Raw genomic sequence first — 24,868 nt, forward strand, 5'->3', positions numbered from 1 at the left:
CTGTCCACTGCATTCCAGGAAACACAAGTTTTTGCTCTCAAGAAACACATCCCTGACACTACTGTCTCCATCTATGGAATACTATAACAACACCTAATATGTATTCTTTTTTCAATGCAATGTTCAAGCAATAATTTTGAGTTCTTAGTATTTTACTTTTTTTTTTTTAAGATTTTTATTTATTTGACAGACAGAGATCACAAATAGGCAGAGAGGCAGGCAAAGAGAGAATGAGGGGAAGCAGGTTCCCTGCTGAGCAGAGAGCCCGATGTGGTGCTTGATCTCAGGACCCTGGGATCATGACCTGAGCCAAAGGCAGAGGCTTTAACCCACTGAGCCACCCAGGTGCCCCAGTATTTTACTTTTCTGAGTTATCTATGAACAAGGGCATATAAACACATAATATTCTATAGGAAGCTAGTATACTTTTTTAAAAAATGGGAACTGTTATTATTTGAAACCATCAACTCCTTACCAGTATGAAAAAGGAACTGACTTTTAAGTTCTTACCCTTTATGTTCATGGAGAAGTCTGAACACAGCACAGCACTCCGGCTGTAGGCCCCTCACCTTGAGTGCTTTCATAAGGCAATCGTGCAAGCTCATTCCATTTCGCACATTGACCTATAAACAAAAGACAATTGTTAGAACCAACAAAGGCTGCATATCCCTTAGTGAGCACAGAAATAAATGCACTAGTCTGTAAGGATATATGTAGATCTATGACAGCATTGTTTGTAATGGTAAATACATACACACACAGGAAATAGCTGCAATGTCCAGCAACAGGTGAGTGCTTGAATAAAGCCTAGATATCCGTACATGTCACATTCTGCCACTACATTATTTATAATGACCTAAAGGGAGGGGTATCTGTGGGAGGCCACGATAAGGCTTGAGACGAGGACCAAACCAGGCCCTGACTTGTGTCTCCTTTAAAGTCCGAATAGCCTAACAAAAGGCTTATTAGGACGGAAAAGCTGAGTTGCACCGAGAAAGGGTCTGTGCTCTGTGTTGTGCTCTCTCCTACGTGACTTCCCACACGTTTACTAGTGAGACGAGAGCAATTTGGGTGGGGTCCTAAATTCTTAACTGGTCCTGCTGTTCCAGCACAGCTCAAAAAACACTCTGAGGTTTGTTGTTACTTCTTTGTAATTATTATCTGAAGACAAAGACCACTAGCCTTGGAAGATCTGCATTTAGACCTTGAGAAGTAGTTAATGGGGAAGTCTGGAGGGTTTCATGCATATTTAACAAATTCTTTCGTAATTAGCTAATGATGGACACTTCTTTGTATAATTAATGATGGACACTTCTTTATAATTATTTCTGTTGGCTACATAATGCCTCGCTGCCCTGAATAAACTCGGCACTGTGGGACATCCTCCTCAGTGTTCCTCCTGTCCCCATCACTTTGTCTCTTTAACTTCTTTTCACCATCCTCTTACCCTCACATTTCCTGGTCGATTTGTCACGCAGGCCTTGACAGGTATCCATGATATGTTAATTGTGGGGAAATATTTTTCAGAATAATACAAAGTCAGATTATTCAAAGGGAGGGAAACCCATATAGGTTTACATATTTTGCATGAGTGTGAAAAGACATAACCTGTAGCTATTAACATCAGGTGAGTGGCTGAGAGAGAGAAAATGATCTAACTTCCCATTACACAGTTCTAATTTGTTTAACTCACTGAAATGTACATGCAAGCATGAACATCCACCGGAAAGGAAAATAAACCAATCTGATCTATAAGCAAACAAGAGTTTTTCTAGTCAAAATTTGTATTTTAACCTGTTTTCAACAAAATGGTTTATCCTCATAAGAAAAATTCCATTTCATATACACTTCACACCTTTAAGGGCCAGCAAGGAGAGGAAACAGAGCTTCTGTCCTTCTACAAGGACAAACACCACGATTTAAATAAATGTGCACACCATTCCAGGTAGCCTTAGTGTATGTCCTTCCACATTCTCCTGTATCAAATCCTCAAAAGATAGGCAGATACTCAGAGACCTAATAGAAGTGTGAGTATTCTGAGTGCTAATAATGGCAGCTATATAAAAAGAACTTATTTTAAGAGTTTTGATAAAAGCCCCATATATTTTATTTTTATTTTAATTTTGAGAGAGAGAGCTCGTGCACAAGGACGGGAGGCGGGGAGAGGGAGAGAATCCCAAGAAGGCTCCATACCCAGTGTGGAGCCCAACAAAGGGCTCAAGCCCACAACCCCAAGATCATGACCTGAGCCAAAATCAAGAAGCACATGCTCAACCAACCAAACCACCCAGGTGTCCCGCATACATTTTGTTTTCAAAGACAATAAAGTCAATTAAAAGTGAAGCAACTGGAGTTAGTATGGCCAATAAAGAGAACAGAATGTAGATTTGCAAGTCTTGTGCATTGCCCACAGTAGAGTTCCTGTGTTCTGTGCAAGTGTGAAAGCTGACAGTGGGCAACCCAGTCCCTTCCCAGAGGGAGGTGAGTGTATGAGTGGATCTATTTGAAAAGTCTGAAGTATTTATTTAAAATGTTCCACAGCAAGTTTTAGACTTCTTGAAGCAGTTATACCCTTAAAAGACCCACTAACTTCTAGCTTTACAGAAACAAAACTAAGTGAAAGTAAGATAGACACCAAGAATGAGGACAATGAAGAGGAATACACTAACAGAAATTATTACTTGCATCAAATACTGTGTAATGGGCTCTGAAAAATATAAAGTGTTATCTGTGCTCTATCATTAATCTTCATTAAAAGTTAGAGTTGGGTGCCTGGGTGGCTCAGGTCACAATCCCAGGGTCCTGGGATTAAGTCCTGCATCGGACTGGGAGTCTGGTTCTCCCTCTACCCACCCTTCCCCCATTCACACTCTCCAATAAATAAAATATTAAATAAATAAATAAATAAATAAATACACAAACTCTAAGAGCTAGACTGTTCTTTAAATATTCTCTAATGCAGTGAATGGTTCCCAAATGTGACTGGCATTAGAATTATCCGAAGAGCTTTTAAAAAGATAGGTTCCCAGCCTCCTCACTCCAACACATCTAAGGATTCTGATTCACTTGATCTTGAATGAAGCCCATGAATCTGTATTTTAACACATGTCAGGTGATTCTAATGGTAAATTAATGGTCCTCAGCTATGGTCTAACCACCCATCCAATAAACAGGCAGTGGCAAAGAGACATACATCTACAAAATAAATGACAAGAAAAAGCTTCTTTTCCAATCAACTACCAATTATACCTCTACAATTATTTAAATCATATATGTATCTTTTCAGTCATTCTCCTCTCTACAACTCCCCATGGATACATGCTGAAATTAGTTAAGTCTGACTAAATTCTGGAACTCACTGAGTGATTATGAGAGTCATTCTGAGTTCCAAGGAGTGAAGCAACCTGAGGATTATTAGAAACTGCTGACTCATCATGTTGGCCAGCAAGTGACTCCTTCTTCCAATGGTCCCTAAAGATGGGTGCCTGCTGAAAGAAGATGGTTCTTCCAAAGAGTAATGGTCCATCTCTGGTCAAAGAAATAGAAGAAACTAATATTCTCTGCTAGAGTCTTTTCACAGGCTGTACAAGAAATCAACCTTCCAAATCACTGGTCACCAAATACCAGTTGTGCTCAACCAAAAGCTGTCAAGGGCTACACATACGTAGAAAAAACTCAAAAAATCATAGCAACTATTTTCTTATAAACTAGTTAACTGTATTCAGCATGAGCCTCACTTTATTAAGGTCAGGTAACAGAGGCTCAAAGTATTATGTAATTTGTCTAGATGATACAGCTAACAAAAGGCAATATAGGAATTTAAATTGGGGCCTGGTTGTTTTAAAGGTCTACATACTTAATCATTATGCCAAACTAAGTTTCCCAGTCTTCAGGCAATCTGGTATCAGAAATAGGGAAGACAAGCACATTAACATCCTGAAGCAGTTCTATATGGTCTTCAGCTTGCCTTCAGCTTCCCACTACATTCACACTCCCCATCTGGGCTCTCCATTTAAGGCTAGAAAGAAAATTAATGAGCAATAGTAGGTAAAAATCATCTTGCAAATGGAAGCCACTGTTGAAATATAAGGAGGTTATTACTATTTATTTTGCCAGCCATTAAACTTTTATTTTTAGGAAGGATAACGAAAATAAATTTACTCAAACTTTAAATACCTTTTGAGTTTTGCCTTCAATTCAAAGTGTACATAAATGTACAATACTATAACTGGGAGGCTCCTGAAGTTCACAAAAGAAGTAAAATGGAATTTATTAGAAAACCGGGGAGAGGAGAGCAGAACCGTCCGAAACAAACAGAAAATTCTGAACTGGACTTTCTAAACTCGGAACTTTGTCTCACCTAGGTACACAGAAAAAAACACAATACACTGATTTTACTCAAAGCATGGGGGGTGAGAGCACCTAGGTGGCTCAGTCAGTTAAGCAGCTGCCTTCGGCTCAGGTCATGATCCCAGGGTCCTGGAATCGAGTCCCATGTCAGGCTCCCTGCTCAGCAGAGAGCCTGCTTCTCCCTTTCCCTCTGCCTGCCGCTCTGCCTACTTGTGCTCTCCCTCTGTCAAATAAATAAAATTCAAAAAAAAGAAAGAAAGAAAAAGAATGGGGGTGGGAAAGGAGGAGGCATGGAAGTTTTGAACTAAAGGTTTTCCTCAGATGTCCCACACCAAGCAAAATTAGCACAACTTCATTTCATTTTTCCTGTTTTAACCAGGTGGGGTGTTTTTCACCCAGGATAGTAAAAAACTGTTTTGAGCGATAATTTCCTGGAAAATTTGGGATTCTGTGTAAAAAACCGAGTGGCTCTGGCTTTCTAAGCTACCTTCAGCTTGGCCTACAAAATTTACCAAAATAATTTTTTCTAAGTAATTTTATTTTCTTCTATATACTTGACTATAATGTCCAAAAAATTTAGGGGTCATTTTAATATCCATAATACACACATACATAAAATTAGCTGGAAAGGTCTAAAGGAGCTTTTTGAAAGAGAAGTCTTTTCAAGAAACCCCCATAAAAACATACTATTTGTATGAATGAAGTAGCAGAGACGTTCCAGGCAAGAGTAGTAATAAAAGGAGGAAAGTAGGGGTTGTAGAAGGAACACAGCAATATCAAGCAATAAAATTTGCAAATGGAAAGCCAATTAACAGACACTAAGTGACAGTGAAGATTTTGCCCATCTACAAGGTGAGTAAAATTATTCAAAATGCTTTTTTTATAGGCAGATGGGCCACAAAATTTTCTGAAAGGAACATTTACGTACCACTGTTCTTTGCTTGTTTGGCAAGAAAACACGGATAGTGTTGCTTGTCTTAGACGAGTCCGTAAGTTTGCCATCATCTGACGCCCGACGCTGAAAGCCAAATGGCTGAACTATTGTAGGCGAGATGCAGCTGGGGCCATCAAACACTGTGTCTTTGAATCCAAAACCGTTGCTGATCGTCTTCCAGGCCCCCTGTATGTGCTCCATTGATGCAGCTTACACAATACCTGATCAAGATTTAAAAAACAAACTTAATTCTAGAAAAGCAACTAACTCAACAACATAATTTACAGAGTAATTAGAAAATAGTAGTATGTGGACTTTCTCTTAAGTGAAACCCTCTGCTTAAATAAATCAGAAAACTTCTATATTAGTGTAGTATATTTCATAGACAACGACAAAAAAAAACCAAAAACGAGCAAAATCGGGTCTAGAGATCAAAAGATTCGTTATACCACCAGTTAAAAGCCTACCTGGACCATGGGCCCAGGTCTCCTGACTTCTAATATTTTTAAAATTACATTTCTCTTCCTTAGTTATTGTATACTAAGTGCAAGTGACTACCCTTGAGTATTAGTAACATTAAGTACTATGAGAAGTGAAATTAAAAAAAAAAAAAAACTGTAAGCTATAATTTTCTGCCTTAAAGGAAGGAAATTAGTAGTTCTAAGATGTGTATTAGGCACTTGATATATAAATGATACATAAATGATCTCACTTAATGTGTATAAGGATCTCAAAGACTTTAAATCCCATTTTCCATCTACCCTTTAAACCAATGAGGCACAGAAAAATCATACTACTTGCCCAAAGATATCCAAATGACAGGTAAAATAACCAGATTCTATAGGTGTTTAAATTTAAAGTTCATGAACTTTCCACCTTCCACTGAACGTTCACAGTTCAGTTTTGGTACAAAAACAAACTTACAAACAGAAGCAAGCAGAGACAGTCACCTAACCAAAAATAACCAAATGTTTTAAGTGGGCAACAAGAAAAGTGCAAAAGAAGTCCACAGACAGTCACACAAGGACGATAAAGTCAGATACTGTGCATTAGGACACACCATGCCCTGGCATCGATAGGGAGTCAGCAATCATGCAGAAGTGAGGTTTATCTCCTCCTTTAGAAAATAGTGACGTCAACAAGTAATCCCATCCTTCTCACACCTTCTTCCCTTAGGAACTTACTTCATCTTATTAGTAGTAATACTTACCATGTACTAGGTGCCTACTATTGTGAGGAAGTATATACTACACACATTCCACTCATATTATCCAACCTAATCCTCAGAGAAATATTCTAGGTAGGACTTACATCCCCATTTTACAGAAAATGTAAAGACTGACCACATTGCACTCTAGGAATTTATCCTACAGAAGTATAAGGCAACTGTATAAAAAGATTTATATAGGGGCGCCTGGGTGGCTCAATGGGTTAAAGCCTCTGCCTTCAGCTCAGGTCATGATCCCAGGGTCCTGGGATTGAGCCCTACATTGGGCTCTCTGCTCAGCAGGGAGTCTGCTTCCCTCTCTCTCTGCCAGCCTCTCTGCCTGCTTGTGATCTGTCAAATAAATAAGTAAAATCTTAAAAAAAAAAATGAACATAGAGAAAAAAGGAGAGAGGGGGGCAAATCAAGAAACTACAGAAAACAAACTGATGCTACCAGAGGGGAGGTGGGTAGTGCAATGAGTTAAATAAGTGATGGGGATTAAGGAGCACACTTGTGATGAGCACTGGCTGATGTATGTCCGTGCTCAATCATTAAATTGTACACCTGAAACTAATATTACACTGTATGCTAACTGACTGAAATTTAAATAAAAACTTAAAAAAGAAAAAAGATATATGTACACGCATCTTTGTTATAGCGTTGTTCATATCCTTAAAAACCGGGAGAGACCAAATACCTAATAGGGAACTAAACAAATGTTAATATCTACGTGGTAAATGAAGTACTCTGTATGTGCTGATGGAAAAAAGTTATCCAAGACAAAACAAAAAATGAAAAATATAGTTTGAACCTCTTTTATATTAGTCTAGAAAGATAAAAATCTATAATCATAAAGAAGAGAAAATCTAGAATAAAAAAGTAGTAACACTTGTTATTTCAGCAGGATTGTGAAGAATTTTTACTTTCTATATATTATCTATCTACTTTTTGGTTTTCTGTGTTTTACTATTACAACTGTAAATTTCTACAAAGCCTATTGTATTTGTGTAAAAGGGCGAGGCAAGACAAGACATCACAGCCTTCAATTGGCAGGCCCATGGCACACTGCCTTCCCCTCTGGCACCTGAGCCCCTCACACTCCTAATTCTATCCCTTCATTATCATAAGATCACTTTTTAGGGGCACCCACATCTCCTCTTTTCCCTAGATCTTTTTTCCCAACTAAAAAAGGAAGAGATGAATAAGTTTAGAACCAGATGAGAGAAAAAGAGGAGGAAAGAGGGTTCATCTGAGCATCACACTAGCCTGAAATTTCTCCCTTGATGGAGAAATTTAGAGCAACCAGAGCAATCTTAAAGATGCAACTCAATCGGGGCGCCTGGGTGGCTCAGTGGGTTAAAGCCTCTGCCTTCTGCTCAGGTCATGATCCCAGGGTCCTGGGATCGAGCCCCACATCGGGCTTTCTGCTCAGCAGGGAGCCTGCTTCCCTTCCTCTCTCTGCCTGCCTCTCTATCTACTTATGATCTCTGTCTGTCAAATAAATAAATAAAATCTTTTAAAAAAAAAAAAAAGATGCAACTCAATCTCTCTCCCCTATTTTAGACTCAAAATATAAGCCAAGCTCCCTCTTTCTTTTTTTTTATCTTTTTTAAAAAAAATATTTTATTTATCTGACAGACAGAAATCACAAGTAGGCAGAGAGGCAGGCAGAGAGAGGAGGAAGCAGGCTCCCTGCGGAGCAGAGAGCCATGCGGGGCTCAATCCCAGGACCCTGGGATCACGACCTGAGCCGAAGGCAGAGGCTTTAACCCACTGAGCCACCCAGGCGCCCCCAAGCTCCCTCTTTCTGAACATGTCAAGCTTAAAATCAGGACTTTTGAACTTCATGCTCCCTCCACCTGGACGGCTGACACCTTCAGAAACAAACAAGCTGGCCTTTTCACATCATTAAGGCATTCATCTAAAAGATCACTTTAGGGGCGCCTGGGTGGCTCAATGGGTTAAAGCCTCTGCCTTCGGCTCAGGTCGTGATCCCGGGGTCCTGGGATGGAGCCCCACATCGGGCTCTCTGCTCCGCGGGGAGCCTGCTTCCTCCTCTCTCTCTGCCTGCCTCTCTGCCTAGTTGTGATTTCTGTCAAATAAATAAAATATTAAAAAATAATAATAATAAAATAAAATAAAAGATCACTTTAGAGATGCTTTCCCTAGCCACCCCAGCCAAAAGATGTTCCTCCCTAACCCCATTAAATAACTCTGCCTTGGGGCACCTGGGTGGCTCAGTCCTTAAACATTTGCCTTCAGCTCAGGTCATGATCCCAGAGCCCTGGGATCAAGCCCCACATCAGGCTCCCTGCTCCCACTGGGCAGGGACCCTGCTTTCCCTCTCCCACTCCCCCTGCTTGTGTTCCTGCTCTCGCTGCCATATAAATGTTTTTAAAAATAAATAAATGTCTTATTTTCTTCATGCCTTATTTTCTTCTACTATGTTAAATTGTTCATATTTTGGGGTGCCTGGGTGGCTCAGTGGGTTAACGCCTCTGCCTTCGGCTCGGGTTATGATCCCAAGGTCCTGGGATTGACCCCATCGGGCTCTCTGCTCCACAGGGAGCCTGCTTCCTCCTCTCTCTCTCACTCTGCCTGCCTCTCTACTTGTGATCTCTGTCTGTCAAATAAATAAAATCTTAAAAAAAAAATTGTTCAAATTTTGTTGGTACAGATTTAGGTTAGTATCATCCATCCATCTCCTCCACAAAAGCAGGATCCTGCCAAATCCTGTTCACTACTGTATTCTTAGTCCATAACACATAACTTAGAACCTGAAGGCCCTCAAGTATTAAATGAATTAAGTTAGAAACCAGAATAATGTTGCAAAACATACATAATTTTTTTTTAAATACTTACAGTGTGAGTGGGCAGAGGGAAAGAGAGAGAATCCTCAGGCAGACTCCCCAGAGAGAGCGAGCCAGACACAGGGCTTGATTCCCAGGACCCTAAGATCGTGACTTGAGGTGAAATCAAGACCCAGACACTCAATCAACTAAGCCACGCATGTGCCCCCCACCCTGCCTTTTTAAAAGACTGGATTGATTTATAGAGTGTAACTTTTTTAATAGAACAGACCAGCCTACTTCTCCTCCCTGCCACTCTGCCTACTTGTGCGTGCTCGTTCACGCACGCGCTCTCTCCCTCCCTCTTTCTCTCTGTCAAATAAATAAATAAATCTTTAAAAAAAAAAAAAGATGAACCATATTTGTAAGGCATGGTGAGGTCAGCAGAAAGGCTAGGAAGACCAAGGGCCCTACCAGCTGCCCCAGGGATGATGGATACACCACTAAGCTGCTCATCACAGGAAGTTCTTTTTTAAGGTATTCCTTAACCAGTTTACTAAAGGACACACATCTGAAAACAAGACAAAGTCAGCTTCTAAAAGCCATTCAGCGTCAACGTACTTGTCTTAACTAGAGACATTCAAAAACCCCACTGATACTACTCTCAAATATAAATGTAACATAAACGTAAACCTAGCTTCTAATATTTTCATCTTTCTGATCTGTTGACCAAATCTTACCTAAACATCTTATACACACTCACAATACATACCAGAGACATACTAAAACTAGACAGCCCAATGTAGAAATGAAGCTCTAAATGTGAAGTCTTTCACATTCCAAATAAGTTTCCAAAACAAGTGAATGGAGAAATTCACTATTTTGGAATAAATCAATCATTTTAAAAAAGATGTATCTGTCTTTCTTTCCCAATAAAGGATTACTATTCCTGATATACAAAGAACTCCTAAACATTAACAAAAACATGAACAATGCAACAGAAAGAAACGGAATTAAATTCACAGAATAGAAACACATCTGTGTATGTGATCGTATGTATATATATACACACACATATATAGTAGAGAAATGCAAATTTTGAAAAGCAAAATACTATTTTTTTTTAAGATTTCATTTATTCGTTTCCAGAGAAAGAGATCACAAGTAGGCAGAGAGGGAGGTGGTGGGGGCGGGGGGTGGAGCAGGCTCCCCGCTGAACAGAGAGCCCAATGCAGGACTTGATCCCAGGACCCTGAGATCATGACCTGAGCTGAAGGATGAGGCTTAACCCACTAAGCCACCCAGGTGCCCCATAAAATACTATTTTTAACATCAGATTTATAAAATTTAAGACTGAAAAGGAAAATATCAATCACAGGCATCTGAGAAAACCTACCTCTCCTACTTGCTGGTAAGAATGTAAACTGCAACAATCTACTAGTGTCTCTTAGCTATTTAAATATTTGAATTTTGATACAATTTGACAATCTGTCTTATAGGGAAAATACAACAGCCAGCACTAGAGAAATACCCAGCACTACTAAGGAATACTTACTGCAGCATTATTTGTAATATCAATAAACTAAACTATTTCAAAGCCAAAGGCATAAAACCAAACTGGAAACAATTTAAAGGAAGACTAGTTTATAAAAACAAGACCTCCCAGAAAAGGATGCTACACCAACACACTGGCTAAAGGTCTAATTTAAAGAATATTTATCCAGGGAAGCTTGGGAAGACCGTGCAATAGGATCCTGAGCTCACCTGCTCCTACAGACACATGAAGGCTGCAACTACATAAAGTGCAACTCCGAAAATAACCCAAAAACTAGCAAGATAGTATTTTCACAGTTAAAAATATTTTTTAAAGGACCATATTGAGAAGGTTAAGAGGGGGCAGAGACAGCTGGGAATCTTTGAAACCCCCAGTGTAGTAACTCACAAGCAGATCTTCCTGGGGAAGCATCCCAAAGCAACACAATACAACACAGGTCTTCCCTGGGAAGCAAACCAATCTAGCCCTACATAAGGCAACGCCTGCCTTATGTTTTCCTCACTAGGAAAACAAGACCCCATAACATCTGGCTTTGAGAATCAACAGGTAAGGGAAGCAAACCAATCTAGCCCTACATAAGGCAACCCCTGCCTTATGTTTTCCTCACTAGGAAAACAAGACCCCATAACATCTGGCTTTGCGAATCAACAGGGCTTACCTCTAGGAGAGCCAGAGGGCTACAGAAAACTGAGACTATTCTTAAATGGTCTGCACACTGTATCAGTCACTCCAAGACCTAGCAGAATTGCAGCAGTTTGAAAAGCATCTGGATTATACACAAAAGAGATTTATTGACTAATTTTACGCTGTGTGCTAATGGGGCAAAATCCGTAGAAACTTTCTCCAGGAATGGAAGAGCCGATGGGCATCATTTTTTTGGCCTCCTTCAGCCAAACTGGTGGGAACCAATTCTGACACTCTCCTTCTACCTTGCTACCATCATTCACCTGCCCCCACACTCCCCAGTGGACCTGCCCTACCACTGCATCAGGTGCCTCTCCAAAGCTGCTCCTACCCCACAGTGAACCAATGGACACCCTTGGTAGAGACCAGCAACTCCCTAAGGCAATTACTGACCCCCCCACACCCAGGGGGCAGCCCCGGAGAGGACTGGGGCCTCTCCCACCAGCATGCCTGCAACAGTCAGCTGTGCCAGGGGCCAGTTCTGCCAAGAAGGGCACCCACAGTGGTCACACCCAGTCGCAGCGCAGCCAAGCTGGGGACTAGCACCAACCATTAAGATGCCTAGAGCAGTCAGAGCTCAGTCGTAACAAGAGGACCACATAGGAGATACCCATGAAACACATGGTTCTGCTGATCAGAGGGTACTGAACTACTAGGACTCTACTTAAAGCCACTACTTTCAAACTTATTAATTCTTTCAAAGAACCAGCTCCTAGTTTCGTTGATTTGTTCTACTGGTTTTTTGTTTGTTTGTTTGTTTCTACTTCATTGATTTCTGCTCTGCTCTTTATTATTTCTCTTCTCCTGCTGGGTTTAGGCTTTCTTTGCTGTTCTTTCTCCAGCTCCTTTAGGTGTAGAGTTAGGTTGTATATTTGAGACCCTTCTTGTTTCTTGAGAAAGGCTTGTATCACTATATATTTTCCTTTCAGGACTGCCTTTGTTATGTCCCACAGAGTTTGAACCGTTGTGTTTTCATTATCATTTGTTTCCATGAATTTTTTCAATTCTTCTTTAATTTCCTGGTTGGCCCAATCATTCTTTAGAAGGATGCTTTTTAGTCTCCATGTATTTGGGTTCTTTCCAAATTTCCTCTTGTGATTTGTTCTAGCTTCAGAGTATCGTAGTCTGAAAATATGCACGGAAGGATCCCAATCTTTTGATACAGGTTGAGACCTGATTTATGACCCAGGATGTGATCTATTCTGGAGAATGTTCCATGTGCACTAGAGGAGACTGTGTATTCTTTTGCTTTGGGATGGAATGTTCTGAATATATCTGTGATGTCCATCTGGTCCAGTATGTCATTTAAGGCCTTTATTTCCTTGTTGATCTTTTGCTTGGATGATCTATCTGTCCATTTCAGTGTGGGGAGTGTTAAAGTCCCCTACTATTACTGTATTGTTGTTGATATGTTTCTTTGATTTTGTTATTTTTTTTTAAAGATTTTATTTATTTATTTGACAGAGAGAGATCACAAGCAGACAGAGAGGCAGGCAGAGAGAGAGAGAGAGGGAAGCAGGCTCGCCGCTGAGCAGAGAGCCCGATGCGGGACTCGATCCCAGGACCCTGAGATCATGACCTGAGCCAAAGGCAGCGGCTTAACCCACTGAGCCACCCAGGCGCCCTCTTTGATTTTGTTATTAATTGGTTTATATAGTTGGCTACTCCCATGTTAGGGGCATAGGTATTCAAAACTGTTAGATCTTCTTGTTGGACAGACCCTTTGAGTAGTCCTTCCTCATCTCTTATTATAGTCTTTGGCTTAAAATCTAATTGATCTGATAGAAGAACTGCCACCCCTGCTTTCTTTTGATGTCCATTAGCATGGTAAATTGTTTTCCACCCCCTCACTTTAAATCTGGAGGTGTCTTTGGATCTAAAATGAGTTTCTTGTAGACAGCATATTGATGGGTTTTGTTTTTTTATCCAAAAGCCACTACTTTCAAGACCAGGAGATTTACATGACCTACTCAATACACAGAAATGCAGAGAGTCAGACAAAATGAGAAGATGGAAGACTATGTTCCAAATGAAAAAATAAAATAAAACCTCAGAAAAAAGATCTAAGTGAAAGAGAAATAAGCAATCAAAGTAATAGTTATAAAGATATTCACCAAACCTAAAAGAGTGGATGAACTCAGAACTTCAACAAAGAGAAAATATAAAAAGAACCAATCAGAGCTGAAGAATACAATAACTGAAATGAAAAATACACTAGAGGAAATCAGCAGATTAAAGGATGTAGCAGTACAGATCACTAATCTGGGAGGCAGTGTAGTGGGATCACCACACTGAATAGCAAAAAGGGGGAAAAATTTTTTTTTAATGAATGTAGGTTAAGAGAACTCTGAAACAGTGTCAACCATAATAACAGTAGCATTATAGGAGTCCCAGAGGAGAAGAGAGCAGAAAATTTATCTGAAGAAATAACAGCTAAAATCTTCCCTACCCTGGGAGTGCCTGGATGACTCAGTTGATCAAGCATCTGATTCTTGATCTTGGCTCAGTTCTCAATCTCAGGGATGTGAATTCAAGCCCTATACTGGGCTCCATGCTGAGTGTGGAGCCTACATTAGAAACAACAATGACAACAAAAACATTCCTATCCTGGGAAAGGAAATAGACATCCAGGTACAGGAAGCAAAAAGAGCCCCAAACAAGATAAACCAAAAGAGTCTAAATAAAGATACATAATTATTAAAATGTCAAAACTTAAACAGAAAGTCTTAACAGCAACAAGAGAAAAGCAACTAGTTACATAAAAGAGGAGCCCTCATACCCCATAACGTTATGAGCTATTTCAGCAGAAACTCTGCAGTCCAGAAAGAGTGGCATGATATGTTCATAGTGCTGAAAGAAAAAAACCTACAACCAAGAATACTCAACCTAGCAAGGTTACCATTCACAACTGAAGAAGACACAGAGGTTCCTAGACAAAACTTAGAGTTCATCACCACTAAACCCGCCTTACAAGAAACGTTAAAAGGACTTCTTTAAGTGGAAAACAGCTGGCTGGTAAGAAAATTATGAAAGAAAAAAGTTTCACTGCTAAAAGCAAACATATAGGGGCATCCGGATGGCTTAGTCAGTTAAATGTCTGCCTTTGGCTCAGGTCATGATCCCAGGGTCCTGAGACTGAGTCCCACATCAGGCTCCCTGCTCAGTGGGAAACCTGCTTCTCCCTCTCCCTCTCCCACTCACCCTGCTGGTGCTCACTGTCAAAAAAAAAAAAAAAAAAAGAGTGCAAACATATAGTAAAGAAAAATCAATCACTTATAAAGCTAATATGAAGGTTAAAAGACAAAAATAATAAAATCAATCATGTCTACAATAATTAAGGGATACACAAAATAAAAAGATGTAAAATGTGACATCATATACATAAAACATGGAGAGAGGGGTCGCCTGTGTGGTACAGTTGGTTAAGCGTCCAACTCTTGGTTTCAGCTCAATCCTGATCTCAGGGTTATTAGACTGAGCCCCGTGTTGGGCTCTGTGCTTAGTACAGTTTGCTTGAGATTCTCGTCCCCTCTTCCTCTGCCCTTCTCACTCATTCTCATTCTCTTTCTCTCTCACACACACAGTAATAAATTAATTTTTTAAAAAAACATGGATGGAGTAAAAATGTAGTGCTTTTAGAATGTATGAACTTAAGTCACTATCAACTTAAAACAGACTGCTATGTACATGGACATTATATATGAACCTTATGGTAACCATAACCCAAAACCCTCTAATAGATACAAAAAAAATTAAGAGAAAGGAATTCAAGCATAACACTAAAAATGTCACCAAATCATAAGGAAAGAAAGTTCTAGAAGGAAAAAGGAACGGAGAACTACAAAACAAGAAAACAATTAACAAAATGGCAATAAGTATATACCTATACCACAATAATTATTTTAAATGTAAATGACCTAAACACTCTCATCAAAAGACACAGGGTGAATTAATGAATGGATTAAAAAAACAAAGCCCAACTATACGATGCCTATTAAACACTCACTTCAGACCTAAAGACACATACAGACTAAACATGAATGAATAAAAAAGGGTATTTTGTGCAAATGGAAATTAAAAAAACAAAAAACAAAAAACAAGACGACAACAATTTGTATCTTACAAAACAGACTTTAAAACAAAGACTGTATGTAACAGGACAAAGAAGGGCATTACATAATGATAAAGGGATGATAAAGGGATCAGTCCAACCAGAAGATATAACAATTATAAATATCTATGCAACCCAACAAAGAAGCACCTAAATTATAAAGCAAATATTAACAAGCATAAAGATGTTGATAGGGGTACGTGGCTAGCTCAGTCAGTAGAGTATGTGACTCTAGATCTCAAGGTCATGAGTTCAAGACCCATGTTGGGCATAGAGTTGATGGACAGATGGAAGGAAGGAAGGAAAGGAAGGAAATTAATTGACAGTAATACAACAATAATAGGAGATTTTAACACCCCACTTACATCAATGATAGATCATACACACTGATCAATAAGGAAACAGTAGCTTTAAATGACATATTGCCAGATGGACTTTACACACACACACACACACACACACACACACACACACAAATTCCATCCAAAAACAGCAGAGTGTACACTCTTTTCAAGTGTACATGGAACATTCTCCAGGATAGAACACATGTTAGACCACACAGCAAGTATCAATACATTTACGACTGAAATCCTAGCAAGCATCTTTTCAGACCACAAAGGTATTAAACTAAAAAAATCAATTACAGGAAAAAACACAAACATGTGGAGGCTACACAACAGGCTACTAAACAACTAATGAATCACCAAAGAAATCAAAGAGGAAATAAAAAAATAACTTAAGACAAATGAAAGGAGAAAACCGATATTCCAAAATTTCTGGGACACAGCACAAGCAGTTCTATAAGAAGGGTGTTTATAGCAGTACAGGCTTACCTCAAGAAATAAGAAAAATCACAAACAGTACAACTGTACACCTAAAGAAAAACTAGAAAAAGAAGAACAAAGTCCAAAGTTAGTAGAAGGAAAGAAATAATAAAGAGAAATAAACTGAGACAAAGAAAATAGAAAAGACGTATAAAAGACTATGAAAAATTATATTCCAACAAATTTGACAACCTAGAAGAAATGGATTAATTTCCAGAAATATATAATCTTAGAAAACCAAATCAGGAAGAAATAGAAAATCTGAACAGAACATATTTCTAGTAATGAAATCAGTAAGAAAAAAGCTTAAAAAAAAAAGTTCAGGACCCAATGCCTTCACAGGTGAATTCTACCTAACATTTATTTTTTTTTCAAGATTTATGTATTTATTTAAGAGCACAAGCACACAAGTGGGAGAGGGAGAGAGAATCTAAAGCAGACTCTGTGCCCAGCACGGAGCCTAGTGCAGGGCTCAGTCTCACGACCCCAAGATCACAACCTGAGCTGAAACCAAGAATCAGACACCCAACAGACTGCACCACCCAGATGCCCCAGATTCTACCAAACATTTAAAGAAGACTGACCTATCCTTCTCAAACTATTTCAGAAAACTGAAGAAAAAGGAATGCTTCAAAATTCATTTCATGAGGCCAGCATACCGATACCAAAACCAAAGTCACTACCCAGCCCCCCCCAAAAAAAGAAAAAGAAAGATAATTACAGGCTAATATCCCCAATAAACATGGCTACAAAATATTCAATAAAATATTAGCAAATCAAATTCAACAATATATTAAAAGGATCATTCACCATGATCAAATGGAATTTATTTCAGAGAAGCAAGGATGGTTCAATATCTACAACTATCTGATACACCACATTAATCAATGATAAAAATCATGATCATTTCAATAGATGCAGAAAAGGCATTTAACGATACAACATCCATTATAATTAAAAATTTTAAGAACTCTCAATAATGTGGGTACAGAGGAAATATACCTTAACATAATAAAGGCCATGTACGACACCCACTGCTAACATGATACTCAACAGTAAAAAGCTGAAAGTTTTTAAGACCAGGAACAAGACAAGAATGTCCACTCTAGTCACTTTTTTTTCAACATAGTACTGCAAGTTCTAGCCACAGCAGTGAGACAAGAAATAAAAGGCATCCAAATTCCTAAGGAAGAAGTAAAACTGTCACTATTTGCAAATGACATGATACTATATTTAGAAAACCCTAAAGGCCACCAAAAAAAACTTAGAATGAATTCAGTAAAGCTTCAGGATACAAAAATCAATCTATAAAAATCTGTCGCAGTTCTATACACTAATAACAAGCTAGCAGAAAGAGAAATTAGGAAAATAATCCCATTTACAATTGCATTCAAAAGAATAAAATACCCAGTGATGTACCTGGGTGGTTCAGTTCATTGAGTACCAGACTCTTGGTTTTGGCTCAGGTTATGGTCTATGGGTCATGGGATCGAGCCCTGCATCAGGCTCCATGCTTTGAGATTCTCTCCCTTTCCTACTGCTCAGCCATGAGCTCTAATTCTCTAAATCTTTTTTAAAAAGATTTTAAGAATAAAATACCTAGGAATTAAATTTAATCAAGGGGGTGAAAGACCTGTACTCTGAAAACTTTTAGGACACTGAAGAAAGAAGATGAAGACAATCAATAAATGAAAAAAATACACCACACTCATAGATTGGAAGAATATTGTTAAAATGTCCATTACTTAATCTAATCTGGAGATTACAGATTAGTAATCTACAGTTTCAGTGCAACTCCTAACAAAATACCAAGAGTATTTTTCATGGAACTAGAACAAATAATCCTACAATTTATATGAAACCACAAAGGTTTCCAAATAGCCAAAGCAATCTTGAAAAAGAAAACGCTGGAACCATCACAATCCTAGATTTTAAACTATACTAAAAAGCTATAATAATCAAAGTGCTATGACACTGGCACAAAACACACACACACACACACACACACACACACACACAGTTTGATGGAACAGAACAGAACTCCTAGAAATAAACCCACACTTATACTGGCAATCTCAACAAAGGAAACAAGAATATATAATAGTGAAAAGACAGTCTCTTCAGTAAGTTTTGCTGGGAAAACTGGACATCTATATGTAGAAGAGTGAAATAACTTTCTTTTACCACATGCAGAGATACACACAAAAATTCAAATTGGATTGAAGACCTAAATATAAGCCCTGAAACTACAGAATTTTTTTTAATATTTTATTTTATTTATTTGACAGAAAGAGAGGTCACAAGTAGGCAGAGAGGCAGGCAGACAGAGAGGGAGAAACAGGCTTCCCACCAAGCAGAGAGCCCGACGCGGGGCCCGATCTCAGGACCCTGAGACCATGACCCGAGCCGAAGGCAGAGGTCTAAACCACTGAGCCACCCAGGCGCCCCTGAAACTACAGAACTTTTAAAAGAAAACATAGGCAGTAAATTCTTGCAATTTGGCCTTAGCAATGTTTTTTGGAACTGTCTCCTCAGGCAAGGGCAACAAAAGCAAGAATAAACAACTGGTCATATCAAACTAAAAAGTTTTTGCATAGCCGAAGAAATTGTCAACAAAATGAAAAGGCAACCTAATAAATGGGAGAAGATATCTGCAAACAATATATCCAAAAAGGGGTCAATATCCAAAACACATAAAGAACTCCTAGAATTCAACAGCAAAAAAAATAAATAAAAAGAATCTTTTTTAAAAAAAGATTGTTGGGGTTTTTTTTTATTTGACAGAGATCACAAGTAGGCAGAGAGGCAGGCAGAGAGAGAGAGAGAGGAAGCAGGCTCCCCGCTGAGCAGAGAGCCCAATGCGGGGCTGGATCCCAGGACCCCAGGATCATAACCTGAGCCGAAGGCAGAGGCTTTAACCCACTGAGCCACCCAGGCGCCCCGTAAAAAACACCCAATAATCTCATTTTAAAAAGGACCTGAAGACATCTCTGAAAAAGAAAAAAGAGAAAAACACCATACACACATCCAATAGACACATGAAAAGATGCTCAACATCACTAATTACCAGAGAAAGGAAAATCACAATCACAATGAGATTATCAGCTCAAAACTGTCAGAACGGCTAGTGTACATATCAGAAACCATATTTATATATACATGTATATGTATATGAGTGTGTGTGTGTGTGTATTTAACAAGGGTTTGTGAGACTGTGAAGAAAAGAGAAACTCTGTGCACTGCTGGAGGAAATATAAACTGGAACAGTCACTATATAAACAGTATGGAATTTCCTCAAAAGAGTAAAAAATAGATGATGATCCACATGATCCCGTAATTCCACTTCTGGGTATTTTTCCAAAGAAAACAAAAATGCTAATTTGAAAAGATATATGCACCCCTATGTTCACTGCAGCATTATTTACAATAGCCAAGATATGCAAGCAACCCAAGTGTCCACCAACAGATGAAAGGATAAAAATGTGATATGTGTACACACACACACACACACACACACACACACACACACACACACACACACACACGGAGGAATACTACTCAGCCATAAAAAAGAGATATCTTGCCAATTTGTGACAACATGGATGCATGCATGGACTAAAGGGCAGTAATTAAGTAAGTTAGAGAAAGACATATACTGTACAATTTCACTTAAACATGGACTATAATAAACAAAACAAAAACAGGAACAGATTCTATATACAGAAAACAAACTGGTCATTTCCAGAGGGGAGGGGAGTGGTAGAATGGGCCAAACAGGTGAAAGTCATTAAGAGGTAAAAACTTTGTTATAAAATAAGTCACAGGAAAGAAAAGTATAGCATTAGGGAATACAGTCAATAATACTGTAATAACTCTGGTGACAGGTGGTACTACACTTACCATGGTAAACATTTTGTAATGAATATAAATGTCCATTCACTATGCTATAACACCTGAAACTAATATATTCTATGTCAATTACACTTCAATTAAATATTTTTAAAAATAAAAAGAATTTAACCAGCCTTTTTTTTTCTAGGAAAAACACTATGAAAAGTTATTTAAAATCCTACTTTGCTTTGCCCAAGAAAGCTTTTTAAAAAGAAAACTTTTAAGTTTTAAATAGGGAGTATTTTAGGGCTGCCTGGGTGGCTCAGTCGTTAAGCATCTGCCTTTGACTCAGGTCATGATCCCAGAGTTCTGGGATCAAGTCCCACAACAGGCTCCCTATTCAGTGGACAGCCTGCTTCTCCCTCTCCCTGGGCCACTCCCCCTGCTTGGCTCGCTCTCTCTTTAGCAGTCTCTCTCTGTCAAATAAATAAACAAAACCTTAAAAAAAAAAAAAAAAACTGGGAGTAGTTTATACACTTTTACATTTAAGGGGGGAAAAATTATCCGGGTTTCACTGTTCTGTTAAAATGGTAAGTTATTATCCATAATGTGAGAATGAGGCCAATGTCATGTTATCTTGTCAGCAATAAATTTTTTTTTTTAAATATTTTATTTATTTGACAGAGAGAAATCACAACTAGGCAGAGAGGCAGGCAGAGAGAGGAGGAAGCAGGCTCCCCATGGAGGAGAGAGCCCGATGTGGGGCTTGATCCCAGGACCCTGGGATCACGACCTGAGCCGAAGGCAGAGGCTTTAACCCACTGAGCCACCCAGGCGCCCCAGCAATAAATTTTTTAAAATACTATAAGGGCACCTGGGTGGATCAGTTGGTTGAGTGTCCAACTCTTGATTCTGACTTGGGTCATGATCTCAGGGTCATGGGACTGAGCCCCACATCAGGGTCCTCACTCAGCAGGGAGTCTGCTAGAGATTCTCTCTAAAACAAATTTTAAAAAATAAAGGACTATACATGTTTAGTGTCAAAAGTAAAACACAAAAAAAGATAAAATTGTTCATAATGCATTTCTTGGTATTTATGCAAATTTTTCAATTCTTACTAAAAGTATGTTGTTTAAGAGAGGATTTAAGGGGGCACCTGGGTGGCTCAGTGGGTTAAAGCCTCTGCCTTCGGCTCAGGCCATGATCCCAGGGTTCTGGGATCGAGCCCCGCATCGAGCTCTCTGCTCCGCGGGGAGCCTGCTTCCTCCTCTCTCTCTGCCTGCCTCTCCGCCTACTTTCTAATTTCTGTCTTTCAAATAAATAAATAAATAAAATCTTGAAAAAAAATTTTAAAAAGAGGATTTAAGTACACCATTTGAAGATAACTTTGGTAACAAAGAGTTTATATGGACTCTAATTTCAAAAGCTTCTATCTCTCCAATGATTAAAAAAAAATGTTTTTTTCAGATAACTTTCTTCTGAAAGTTATATAAAGTTACTGTACAGAACAGTAGCTTTTTTATGACAGAAGTACCCTGACACTTGTTTGGTGAAACAGTCTGAACCCTCTTTGTGGTATAACTAAAATAGCACCAATATGGTTTCAAAGAGGGACAGAATCAGTATCCTTTTTTTTTTTTTTTTTTTTTTTTTAAGGACTTTAAGTAATCTGTACACCCAACGTGGGGCTTGAACCCACAACCTCAAAATCAACTGAGCCAGCAAGGCACCCCAAGATCAGTACCTTTACAGCCAGATTCTTCAGAAAAGAGACTTCAAAAACTCAAGGCTTTTTTTTTTTCCTAGACTGTAACTCAGTACTTTCTCGAACTATGGGGTGTTCCATTAGTCAGGAAATCATTTTGGTGAGTTATGACCGGCTTTCTTTAAAAATAAGAACAGAATGTATCACACATAGTACAGATAAGTACTAGTTTGAGAAATCTTTGATTCAGGTACATGGACATTATAAAAATGTACATTTTGGGGTGCTTGCCTGGCTCAGAGAAGCAGGCAACTCCTGACCTCGGGATTGTAAATTCGAGCCCCACGTAGGGCGTGGTGATTACTTCAATAAAAATAATTTTTTTAAAGTACTGTTTAGTGTGGACCACTAAGTTTGAAAGCCCAGAATCCCTAGACCACCTTAAACCAATTTCTCTAAATGCATTAACCCATAAAATACATCTTCTTACCCTTGAATGATCACTTTTTAAATGATCCATCTAATCTTAAAGTGTCTTTCTTAGCCCTCCCAATGAACTATGTTTGTACTAATACTACCTTACATTTCATTTAGAAATAGCTTTCCTACTTCATGTAATTCTTCCTATTTTCATGTACTTCATTGCTATGTGTACTCAAAAAACTAAGTATATTAAATTTTCATTCTTTTCTCACTTTCGTTCATTTTGTGACTTTATCACTCAAATTTACTGGGAAGATATGTACTTTAATGGATACACTGACAGGGCGCCTGGGTGGCTCAGTGGGTTAAGCCTCTACCTTCGGCTCAGGTCATGATCTCAGGGTCCTGGGATCGAGGCCCCCATCGGGCTCTCTGCTCAGTGGGGAGCCTGCTTCCTCCTCTCTCTCTCTCTGCTTGCCTCTCTGCCTACTTGTGATCTCTCTGTCAAATAAATAAATAAAATCTTTAAAAAAAATGCATACACTGACAGTAATCTGAGACCATTCTCCAATGCTGATTGGGTACATGGTTGACTAACTTTTAAGCAATATGCCATTTTTTTAGAGGCGGGGGGGGGAAGGACAGGGAGAAAGAGAATCCCAGGCTACATGTCCAGTGTGGAGCCCAATATGGGGCTCAATTTCACAACACTGAAATCATGATCTGAGTGGAAACCAAGATTCAGGCACTTCATCAACTGAACCACTCAGGCACCCCAATAATATGCCCTTTTTTTTAGATTTGACAGAGAGAGAGAGAGATCACAAATAGGCAGAGCAGAAGACAGAGGGAGGGAGAAGCAGGCCCCCTGCTGAGCCGTGAGCCCAATGTGGGCTCAATCACGGGACCCTGAGATCATGACCTGAGCCCAAGGCAAAGGCTTAACCCACTGAGCCACTCAGGTGCCCCTAATATGCCATTTTTAAGGCATGGAAGGTATATACCTATGGTTCTTACACTATATAGTCTTTTACTAAATTATTGAATTTCTAATATTCATCTCTCTCTAAAATTAGCCCTTCCTCTACATTCTCATTCATCACTTCTTATAATGATCTTTGTTGTCATGAGGCCTTCCGTTTCCTGCCTGCTGAGATGATGTTTTTTTCACCTTTCAAGGAAAACACCAAATGAGAGTGTGGTGTTAACTATTTCACTGAATTTACTGTAGATTGCTTCCCCAATTTAAATCCTTCTCCAGAGCACATACACCAAAGATTATACTTATTTACCATCTTGCAACTTAAAAAAAAGTCTCTTCTGGATTGTTTCAGAGACTGCAGTCCTTGTACAGTATGAAAATCTTAAAATGTATAAAGATGGTTTCCAGAAGTCTTTGAGGACAGCCCTTCACAAGAATTTTTTTTTTTAAGATTTTATTTATTTATTTGACAGAGAGAGAGTTCACAAGTAGGCAGAGAGGCAGGCAGAGAGAGAGGAGGAAGCAGGCTCCCCGCGGAGCAGAGAGCCCGATGCAGGGCTCGATCCCAGGACCCTGAGATCATGACCTGAGCCGAAGGCAGCGGCTTAATCCACTGAGCCACCCAGGCGCCCCAAGAATTTTATTCTCAAAGCCTCTATTGAGGCTTTGATCCTTAATATTCTTTAGGCAAGCACCTGAAATTCTCCCTCATAAAGCCTCCCTTCTTTACTCCCTAATCATAAAGAATTTACTACTCCCTTTTTTTCACAGTCATATTATTTAAATAAATATTAATAGCAGTTCCCCTCTTGTATTATACGTATTAACATGTCTGCCTCCCTACCCACCTGTAAGCTCCTTAAAGATAGAGTACATGCCTTCTCTGTTCTCCCAGAACTTAGCAGGACACCTGACCCACAGGAATTACTCAACCAAGACTTCAAAACCAATGGATGGTAGTTAGAGAATCTAAAATTTATGTAAATTAAGGAAACAATGGCTATTTATGAGATACAAAATTAGAACCAAAAACAAGCATTCATGAAAAACACACATATTTAACAAGGCCTGTTACAGTTATCGGAACAGTAACAGTATTAGTTTGCTCTCTACTTTGCCACGTGCCAAAACTCACTAGGTAACAAGATACACACATCAAATTATTTCTAAAATTTCTAAAAATTCTATAGCAAATAAGCAGCAGCAATAAAGATAATGATGATATTGGTTAATAGCTATTGCGTTCTTTACATTTCAGTGTGTACAACACTATTAAGAACATACAGCATTGTGTATAATACGCAGTTCTTTACATTTCAATATGTACGTAGAAGTATCAGTTCTTTATATACCATATCATTTAATCCTCCCAACAACTCTGAGAGAAACTATTATCCTGATTTTGAAGGACCAAAAAAGTTAAATGAAACTGTCTAAGGTTACAGAGAGAACCAAGAGTATTCACAAAGTATC

General features: G+C 38.9%; 1 protein-coding gene across 3 annotated transcripts in view; it reads right to left on the reverse strand.

The window, feature by feature from the left end:
* Positions 1–24,868, reverse strand: part of RAF1 (Raf-1 proto-oncogene, serine/threonine kinase) — an 85,618-nt gene that overhangs the window by 24,462 nt on the left and 36,288 nt on the right. For 2 of the 3 annotated variants that reach the window (XM_045989688.1, XM_045989690.1), the window contains 2 exons: positions 5,279–5,505; positions 511–623 (listed from right to left, as the gene is read on the reverse strand). In XM_045989688.1, the coding sequence (XP_045845644.1) occupies positions 511–623; positions 5,279–5,485 (320 nt within the window). In that variant the 5' untranslated portion in view covers positions 5,486–5,505. Of the gene's footprint in view, positions 1–510; positions 624–5,278; positions 5,506–24,868 lie in introns of those variants that run through there. The other variant, XM_045989691.1, reaches the window with a different exon arrangement.

The sequence above is a fragment of the Meles meles genome, chromosome 20 (genome assembly GCF_922984935.1).
Source record: "Meles meles chromosome 20, mMelMel3.1 paternal haplotype, whole genome shotgun sequence".
Taxonomy (NCBI): Eukaryota; Metazoa; Chordata; class Mammalia; order Carnivora; family Mustelidae; genus Meles; species Meles meles.